Source organism: Apteryx mantelli, chromosome 3 (genome assembly GCF_036417845.1).
Source record: "Apteryx mantelli isolate bAptMan1 chromosome 3, bAptMan1.hap1, whole genome shotgun sequence".
NCBI lineage: Eukaryota > Metazoa > Chordata > Aves > Apterygiformes > Apterygidae > Apteryx > Apteryx mantelli.
This window is the reverse complement of record NC_089980.1, coordinates 134514333-134524911: the sequence shown is the minus strand read 5'-3', so window position 1 is coordinate 134524911 and position 10579 is coordinate 134514333. Positions and strand designations below refer to the sequence as shown.

The 10579-nt window shown below is 45.2% G+C and overlaps 1 protein-coding gene across 1 annotated transcript; it reads right to left on the bottom strand.

Annotated features, from left to right (window-relative positions):
• Positions 1–7510: 7510 nt before the first annotated feature.
• On the bottom strand, positions 7511–10079 carry LOC106481985 (interleukin-17F-like). The gene is made up of 3 exons (XM_013939492.2): positions 10053–10079; positions 8723–8967; positions 7511–7748 (listed from the first exon to the last, which is right to left on the bottom strand). Exons 1-3 carry the CDS (start codon positions 10077–10079, stop codon positions 7511–7513), a joined length of 510 nt encoding a protein of 169 aa, XP_013794946.2.
• Between the last annotated feature and the right edge of the window lie 500 nt (positions 10080–10579).

Sequence of the window (10579 nt, the reverse complement as noted above, 5' to 3'; positions counted from 1 at the left end):
GAGAAATCACTCAACTCAATTATTACCATATGACAATGTAAGAGATTTGCATGATACTAACAACTAAAATTCTCCTGATAATACCTGCCTCTGTTGTGATAGAACTCAAAATACATACCAGAGTTGGGGCAAGTATCATTAACACCATTCTGCAGATAGAAAAATTAAGATACCTGGAGCAGAATGATTTACTGAGAGACACTCAGCAGATTCACAGCAAAACCAGACTAGTAAAAAGCAGTGGATAATTACCCAGTTATACACATAATTAGCCAATTACAAAGAAATTTGTAAAAAAAGGTTCAACACAGCAACTTGAACCCTTCTTAGGCGGAAAAGAAACTCTTTCCCCCTCCCCTCCAAAACATAGAATGTGTTTACAGTATTAAAACTTAACTTTGGTCTGACGTTGCCTCTAAATTTCAATACAACCCAGTTCAACTCATTTTCTGTGGTGCAGGCTCATTACCTGAGTACAAGATGAACAGTGTATGAGTGAATCAGGTGGATAATTGAAGCAATTAACCGCTGGTCAGAGAAAACGCAATTGTAATTTCCTCCACGCTCAAGTCCGTCACGTTTGCTGCCACCAGTTACTGCTTCCGGGACCTCTCAAATGTAGAGCGCAGTGATGCAGCATTTCTGCAGTGGTTGCAATGGGACTCGTGTAGGTGGAAATCTAGCTCTGCAGGTGCCTTTATTTAAAGCACAGTTAGATTAAAAGTGCTCACATGAAAATGTTCCATGTTTCAAATGACTGTCTGGCTCACGAAGACACGGATGTTTTGTTTGCTGCTGTCCCAGGGAGGTGTGACCATCTTAGTCATCCGTGAAACGTCATTGGCAAACGCAATAGAAAATATTGAATTTTCAAAGACGCGGAGCTCAAGGGTGTAAAGCCCCTTTGAGAGGCAAGATCTTCTCAGGGAAAGCATCTCCTCCAGATCTAACTGTGCTAACTGAAGATATTTTCACTCCAATTTCTACTTCCGGGGCCTATTGCCCACAGCTGTGCCAAGGAGACTGAGCCCTCCCTAATCCACTCCAGGCAAAATCAGGAGGGTCAGGTCATACAACCTAAGCTTATGGCACAGTCAGAGTTTTCATACCATCCCTTCACCTCTACAGAGGATCAGGGAAGCTTTAATCACGTATCTTTGAGTGATGGTAGTATCTGCAGCCACAACAGTGAACTTCTGTCCACAGCTGTAGTTACCTTAAAACAAGAACAGATATAACTTTGCCAACATGAAGATGTCTAGTAATGTAAGAGATCCTAACTTAGCTTATGTCCTACCTCGTCTCCAGCTATTCCTCCTTAAGGTCTCCTGTAGGTCCTGAAGTTCAGTTCAGCTGACAGTCCCAAGAATGCTTAAGCATGGGAACAGGCTGCCAAAAACAAAAACAAAAAAAAAGAAGAAACACTTTTCCTTTGAGGTTTTCAAGAAGTTAAATAAATATTAGTCAGGGAATATTAAAATAGAGCTGACTAGCTTGTCCATTAGATAATCTCTCAGTGTCCTACCACTTGCTGTAGAATGAGCTTAAGCAAATTGTCAGAAGCAGTCCAACTTCTAACAGCTAAAATTAAGGTAAGACCCACCCTTTATTGCCTGGTAGTGATGTGCAATTTAGCTGAGTTTGGCACATGAGTAATGGAGACTAGTTAGCAATTCTGAGAGAGAACTACTATGTGGGAAATGTCAGAAGCAGAAAGTCAGCGTTAGTTCACACAGCTGGAGTACCAAAATGTGGACAGCTTTCTGTTGACAGGCTGCAAAGATACTCCCATCACTCTTCCAGAGGTGTCAGTCTCCCTTGGATCATTTACCAGCCCAATGAAATCTGTGCCTGAGGACACAACTTTTTCACTTACTTGGCCTGGCGCCAGATTCATTGCCACCATCTGAGAGCTGCTTGGGTCTTGCACATACTCCAGCTGAAGTATTTAACAGTGTGACTGCCTGGTTTAATTTGGTCTGAGGACTTTTTTTTTTTTTCTTTTCCTACTGTGAGTTCTCTTGTGACCTCTGGCATCATGAGCTAACAGGTCTTTCCTTGCATTCCTGTGTCCAGGTGATAAGGTACAGAATAAGTACAAATCAGTGCATCCTGCCATGAGGTGACCAAACCAGTGCGTTTGTTTCTCTGAGCAAACATTCATGACTACAGTCGATGATAACAATCACAACAGGAGACTGAGGATAGTAGGATCCCTCTTTCACTTCTGCACAGCTCCTATCAGTTTGAGGTTCAACAGTTAACACTTTTTGTCTTTCTTGTCTGGGAGCATTTCAGTGCAAGTTCCTCCTGATCTGATATCCTGCAATGACATCCGGGGGCTGGAGGGAGCGCAAAACCTTGTCCTCAGAAAGAGGTTTCCAGTCCTGAGCAGCATCATGTCTCAGTTTCATGTCAGTTTGAAAATCTGAGCGGCAGTAGCTTAACATTCACAGAGCGCTAGGCAACCGATGAGTAAAAACAAGCAGAAAGGGAAGTTTGAGATTGGATGTGGCACACGATCAGATAAACATTCTCATTGGTGCCAGTTATCAAAGCAAGTTGGGCAGGTGCCAGATGCTTGTGAAAGATTGATAGATTAAACTGTTTTGCAAGCCCTACTGCCTGAAGGAGGTCAGGACACACAAATTCAGTTCAGATTTCAGAAGTCTGAAAAAAAAAGCAAACTCCCAAAATTACAGGGGCAGTTTAGAGAGAAGACAGACCATCTTTACTCATTTACTGGAGTGAGGAACCTTGATCATGATGCAAACAAATTGTACTTGGTAAGAATGCAGATAAACCAGAAATACTACGCTTTGCGCTGGTTTAGAAAACCATCAGAACTCACCAACTCACTCACAGCAAGCTGTATCCAGAAAGCAGTATTTTGAGTACAACCTGCTTAGTTCATGACCCTCAAAGAGTATCAAACATATCTTTAATTTTTTCTTTCATTACTGAAGTTACCAAAAAAGATGAAAAAAACTGAGCTAGCTTTTCTGAAAAAAAAAAAAGAAGAAAACAAAGTTACACAGAAAGAAGGAATGAATTTACCAGAGGAGCTGAGAACAAGAAGCTGCTACTTCCATACAGCCCTGGAAGTGTGGAAAGTAAGTATCAAAGATAAAAAATATGCGTATGAGTAGCAAAGTCAGAAAGTGTGGCTTTCGTTTCTGGGGCTGACTCTGACTGGCACCTTCTCGGCACCTGAACACCAGCCCCAGCACACGGTCACATCCCCATCAGCAGCTCTGAGCCTGGCAAGCAGTATCAGGCGATCAAAGATGTCATTTAAGCAGCCTTTTTGGTCTCAGCCTTGCAACAGTGTTGTAGAAGATGCAGTCTTGGCTCACTCACCTAGACTCTTCTTGAGCACAAGGTTAAAGAAAAATCAGAGCACAAAGAAATAAAAGGAAAAAGATAAAGGACACCAGGGAGGGAGAGGAAGGCAAGGCTCACATTTTACACTGAGATGATGATGTGGGCGCAGGTTTCTGCTCTGGTTCTGCCAGGCCGTATCCCAGGACTCACACAGTTCATGTGAAAACTCATCCCATCATCTATACTCATCGTAGGTACCAAACCACAGATCCCCAAATGACTAATCAGCAAATTGTTCATCCTCTCAGGACGTCTGTTAGGTCTAATTCCCTACAAGCCATGTCAGCTGGCGGATTTTCGAGTCATTGCTCCTCTGGCTCACCAAACACAGGAGCTACACAGCCCTTGGGTTATCTCACAGTTGCAACCTTTGCAATTTTTATATATATAATTTCTGTGCATTATAAAAACAGCAGTTTTGTGGAAGAAGCTGACTTGGTCTGTTGTCCCTTTGAATACCCCCAGGAACATCTACCTGTTGCCAAGGGTTCAGGGAAGCCTGACTCACAGCAGCAGGCCAACACATCCACAGGTCACAGCACAGGTCTGGCACCTGCTTGGGCACCATGGGGCTACGTCACTGCTACGATGCTGATGCAGGGGTCTCTGCAGCATGCTCCATTCATCAGGGTAGACACATCCCATGAGAACTGCTACACGGGAAGATCCCTGCTTGACTACCAACACTGCCCGAATGCAGTACAGACTCAGCCAAGGGGAGAAGGGCTGAGTGAAGGGGCAGAGAAAGGAGGTAAGAGAGAGGCAAGCAGAGGAGGAAAGGAGTGGGAAAGGTCCTGAGGTTCAGATACCAACCCGTGAGCATGGGCTGCTTAGCCCAGCAGGTTACACGAAAACAGTGTGGGACTGCTACTGTACCTACAGCTGTAGCGTCTCCTCCTTGTGCCAGGCATGAAACGATCAAATCCTTGAAGGCTGCTCTAAGATATATCTGAGAGCCAGCGACACACTGGCAGCTGAGGAGACGTGTTCCTCTTAGGGCAACTCGGAGATGGGCTGGGCTCGTGGACTAAATGCCAACTTTGCTCCAAGAGCAGCACAAGCAGGCAGAGCCTTTAGCAAGGGCTCAGTTTTGAAATATGTGTGCTCTTGGTGATGGTATGACTGTGCTGTTTACAGGAAGCATAATCTTGTTTGCCATGTTCTTAGATTGCTGGGAATGAAGGTCAAGCACCTAGCTTATTGCAAAGAACTGGCGCTTAAAAAAAATAACCAGACTCTTATTTACAGCCAGCTGCACTCTAAGAATAATGCCATTAGCAGGAAATAATCCACATTGCTGGTTTTATTAAAAACCAATCCCCACATACAAGGGAATGTCTTAATGGGAGGTATGTGGTTTTTAATTGATACAGATGGCTCTGAAATCTTGTGATTCATGGGTTTTGACTTCCTTAATTAACTACTTTTTTTTGTTTTCTTAATTAGCTACTTTAGCATTCTTCTAGTTAGAACAAATCTTAAGCTAAACTGACTTCATCGGTGCAGGATCTTACCTGACATGAACCCGGTGCCAATTTAGAAGAGAACTCCAGGCTAATTTTCTCCCAGAAAAACCAGTGAGGACAACACCACCAATTAGCTTTATTGAGAAGGAGAGAAATTAGGTCACGAGTAACAATTTGGGTGCGCAGCGTGTGACTTCCTGGTCAGCAGTTACTGTAACCGGAGGGCTGGCGTTATGCAAGAGCACACAGAAAACAACTCGGCTGGTTTGTGCGCCGCCACCACATGAAGAGCTTGGTGGTCATAACGAAACAGCTGTTGCCACAGATGAGTACTGATGCTTGTAACTGAGTGAGATGGTTTCCCCGCCTGGCTCGTTTTCCTGGAGGAGCTAGACTCCCAGTGACCCCCAGGGCAAGGAATACACCTGCCGCCAATGAACAGGCACCAAGGGGCATTTGGACCAACCAACCTGACCTCCTCGGAGTTGGGGAAGGGAAGGAGGATGCCTCCCAGAGCGTCCTTGCACCAGGCACATTTAATTCAAAGTGTCTCCACAGCCCTGGGCAACGTGCTCTAGGTGACCCTGCTTGAGCGGGACGGGGGGTGGACTAGATGATCTCCAGAGGTCCCTTCCAACCTCACCCATTCTGTGATTCTGTGATCAAGCCCTGCTGTGGATGCTCAGGTGGGGAGCAGGTCTGAGCAGCTTAAGGCAGCTGGGAACAAGTTCAGGGCAGCTGAAATAAATGCATCCTAAACTGAAATATGATGATGCTCACACACAGGTTTACCTTGGTTTACATGTAGGTAGGCAAGGAAATACAGGTTCAAAGCCTTTGCTGGCAGAAACCAGAGTCAGAGGCAGGGTGGAACCTGGCCCAGCTCTGGATGAAAGGTGCATAATGCTGAAAACAGCAACACTGCAGCAATCTGGTAAAATAACAGGTAGTGAGTCAAAGTGCCAGGCTGCTCACAGCTTGGCTGGGAGCTGTGGCCGCTCACTACTATCAGCATCATCTGAAAAACTCAGCAACGGGGGAATCGAGGAGGGTGGAGGGACCTCAGAGCTGTCGCCTTCAGCCAGTCCATTGCTATTCACCGCGTTTTGTATATGCAAGCAGCGGTGCCTCAGGCCTTCCCTGGCTCGCATGGACCAGCATTCAACACAGCGCTCCCGAGGGCCCGATGCTACCCACACTGCTTGAAAAATGTTCCCTCAGGACCCTCGGATCAGCCCGGCCATTCAGCACCTCATGTCTCTGCTGGGAGGCAGCAAAGCAGAAGCTGCCCCATGCCTGGTGAGCAGCGTATGGGGAGCCAGGAGCCTCCACCGCACGCAAGCATCATACCCGCAGGGGCTTCATCCCATAGAAATATCCAGCACCAGCCCGTGTTGCTTCTCTCCTCGTCAAAGCCATGTCTAGGGCTTGGCTCCAGGTGCATTTTATGCGAAGGAGACCGTGCCCTTCCAGGCTGGACCCCATCCCAAATTTCGGCTGCAGCCCTGCAGCACATGGTCCCCCCCTCCTTTCCCACCATCCCCACTGCCGGGGAACCACATGCTATTCACAGCCCGGGTGGAGGCTGTTTAAGGCTTCGCCTGTTTTCTAGAGACCTTGGCTGCCACTGACGGTGCCCCCAGCGCTGCCTGTATAACCTCACTTCACTGCTTTGGGCCCTTTTTCGCATCTTTTCATCTATTTAGATTGCAATTTCTCTTATGCTGTCTCTTACTCATATCACTGCCCCGGAAAAAGCCTGATCTTAGCTGAAATCTCTCAGTGCTAAGGCAGTACAAACCCATTTTAAGCGCCTGTTTTCATTCTGAGCTATCACAAAACAACATTCTTTTAAATAAAAGAAAATACAAATTTTATTCAGCAGATAAGTTATCAAATAAATACAGATAAATGTTTACCATTTTCTGGATATTCTGAGCGCACACAAGGCCATAAATACAGTCATAAATAGAAGAGATAAATAGAAATATAAAAACACTTTGCTTTTTTAAATAAATTACTCTGTTTTTTTATCATTCAAGTCAAGTGGGCTCAACTCCCTCTTGAATTGCTCTGGAATAAGTCAGTGATGGCCCCACTGAAGTCAATGGAGCTGCAGTGACATAAAACCAGAATGCAGTCAGAATCAGGCCTGGCAGCCTTTTTGCCACATTTACACTAGAAAAATTCACTAGTGATGGCTGGAGGAGGAAACAGGGTTAGGGGATGAGGAAGGGAGCGGGAACATGCAAGAGTGGGGCTTTTTTGTTACCGTTCCGGTTAAAATGTACGTTTATGGCAATTAACTGCAGAGAAGAACTTTCGATACTGTAATTCATTTGATTCACCAAACTGATATAAGCTGTAATGAAAAAAGCACGTCTTCACTGCCTCCCTGCAGTAAGACAAAAATAAAACAACCTTCTCTCCATCCCCCTCTCTTCCCTCCATCAGCAGCTGCAGGTGATTCCCATGCTAAGCCCTGTAAATTAATAAAAGCAAGAATCAGTGCTTTGAGGTAATTTGCTCAGATTTGTACTGGGAATGTCGAATCCGCAACGGTGGCTGGGACGCAAGGCGAGCACTGGCAGGAGTTCTCCGCAGAGATGTCCGTAGGAACCAGGTCTTCGTCCCGCTGTTGCCTCCCCTGCTAGTTGGTCCTAGGCCTGGTACTGGACAACCGGGGTGGCACAGGTGCAGCCCACGGTGACGACCTTCTTCTCCAGGCGGTAGGTGGGCAGGCAGCCCCGCTGCTCCCGCCGGAGGACGAGGATCTCCTGGCGGATGGGGACGGAGTTCAAGCTGTGGTCCTCCTGCCCCTGCGGGCTCACGCAGCTGGAGTGGCGGCACTCGGCGTCCGCAATCACCTGGGGGAAGCGGTTGGGGTCCTCGTCGAGCCTGAGGACGGGGACACAAAAGTCATGGAGTTTAATTCACTTGCTGTGCTCCCGGACACAATGTGGCTTGGCAGGATCTTCATTTTTCTCCATGAAAGCACCAAGGGAAAGCAGACACAAGGCATCTATGCATCATGGAGTATCACATTATTGCATTAATTCCTTGGGTCTGGCTAGCAGCCTCTTGCTCAAAACAGAAAGAATGACAATGGAGGTAATTTTTCTCTGTCTAATAAAAATAAAGATGTTATCTATCTTTCTGTAAAACTTTACCCAAGAATATGAATGGCGAAATCATAGTAAAGCAAAGGCAATCAGCTCTAATATAGCATTTCCCAAACTGATGAGGATATCTGACAGCAGATAATCCAACATATTCATTCTGTATATGAATATGTATATGAAATATTGTATTTTCATTCTTCTTTTATGTTCTCATGACCATACCGTAGCCCTATGTATTTTCATTATGAGACAAGGCCAAAGAATTTCCCTATACTTTAACATTTTTAGAATGATTTTCTACACATGGATTATATTTTGGGAGGGTAATACTGCCATATCATTCTTCAGTAATAAAGAGAGTGGGGCTGGATGCATTACAGAACTGATAAGAAATGAATTGTTCCTTTCTGTCTTTTTTTTTTTTTTAATTTCAGCATTCAAAAATACTACTTTTGAGGCAATTTCAAATAGAAGATTTCAAAATTCAGATAGGGAAACAGAAAATTACAGTGTATTGACATTTTTCTTTTCCTAAAGAAGTGATTCTTTGACAAAAATTGACATGATGGTAATAAACCATTCTAATAATGTTACTTTTCACTGCAAACAGTTTCACTTGGAAAAAAGACATCCAACACCAAAATGAATTTGTGCGTCCAAGCAGTGGTTGCAACAGTTACAGGAGTTTAGGCATATGCCGAGAACATGTCATTGTTCACTACAGAAAACAACTGTGTGCATGGCCATTACCTGTAATCCCAAGGAGCAAGTGACCGGTTCCTGACGTCATGGACCATCCTAAAGACAGGATCTGAATTGCTGATACGAATGTCAACTTTCACTGTTGTTGGGAATTTGAGGTCCTTTTGACTCAGGCAGTCTTCACTGAGCTTTTCAAAGCCACCATCCTTGCTGAGTCGAGGATGAACTGCCCTCCCGTGGGGTAAGCTCCTTACAGTGAGTGCTAGAACCAGCACCAAAAGCAGTGACCTGAGCTGGAAGAGAGAGGAGTGTCATTGGCTCTGTTCAGGCAGGAGGGTTAGGGCGTGAGGAGCCCTCCTGTCCTCTAGGCATAAGCTCCACCTGGCAATTCCCTTTAGTCATGAACAAGGAGGAATCTTGACTAGACTGGACCATTGCTGCTAACAAGAGGAGAAGCATGTGAGACAGAAGTCCAATCCCAAATTCCTTCATCACTGTGAAACAGCGCTGGTTTGCACACTCTTATCTGGGTGAGATGGGCCAGCATGGGAAAGTAGTGCAATAATGCTAATAATACTGATCACGAAGGGTTGCTAAACTCTGATTCAGGTTCTGATCCATTGTTGGCACAGCACCAATAAGAGCATCTCTCCAGAGAGCTATGCGAGGTCCTCCTCCAGAGTCAAGCACACATGTCCCATGATCTACAAGGTGGGGTAAGGACTCAGCTAAGCCCCTATGCACAGAAACCTAGGTGAGCCCTATACCTTCCCAAGCCAGTAAAGGAACCCAGGATGGCTGGCCACCTAGCAGCCAGATTTGCTGGAAATGACCCTCTTCTTGATGAAACCTGAGTTTCTTTGGCCATCTCCAGCAGCTGGGGTTTTAGAAATAAAAGACAGATAGATGCAAGGCTTTTAAGAAAATCGCAAGAGGTGGCGGTGTTACAAATATAACTCATGTTGAAATTCAAATGCACAGGCATTCACTTCACTCTGTCTCCTCCATTTCTCTCCTCAACTTTCATCAATTTTGATAGCAAGTTGTCTGAAGTGAGGACTGTCTCTCCGAGATCCCGTATACTGATATGGTAATGCCCTACAGATAAATAATAGATAGTCCATCTCTCATCCCCTCTCACACTAGGCTGGTCACATCTTTCTGGCAGAGCTAGATATAGCTTGCCATGCCAGTCAAGCACCAAATCCACTTGGAAAAGCTCAGGACAGAAAGCTGTATCAGAGACCTAGCAACTCATTCAGCTCCCACTGAGACTATCAAGAATTGTTCCTAGATAACAGCATCATGAGGTCTGCATTCTGTATTTCTTTTGCAGAAAATATGATATCTGAAGATTTTATTAAATATGAGTGCTTACCATTGCAGCGTAGCTGGCAAAAGCCATTGCAGACTCTCTTCTATCTGGGCGAGCGCACACGGTGACAGAGCACAAAAGTTCTCCTTCTCTGAGCTCTCTTCAATCTGCTTGTGTTTCAGAGCCAGTCATGGCCTTTTTATAGCGAAGTTCAACCGCTATCTTTCTTTCCATTGCAGCATATAGCAGGCTTACCTGACCCTAGGTTAGAAGCTGGTGTTTCTTTTTTAGCCCACTTCCTTCTGTCTACCCTCAGAAAGGGGAGGGCAGATATTGTGTCATCAGAATCCCAAATCAACCAATACAGTTTATTCAGGCAGATAAAGAGATAAGAGAAGAAAATTAGAGCAAAAAAAATTGTTCAGATAGCTTTTTTACTCCCTCCTCCACTTTTTTAATATTAATGTTCTCTCACCACAAACACATCTGTGGATATACTTCCACGTGCCTCACAGAAAACCGATGAAAGAGATCAGAAAGTTGCGAAGTCGAGCACCCAAGGGCTTCACAATGAGGGCAGGATACGGAAC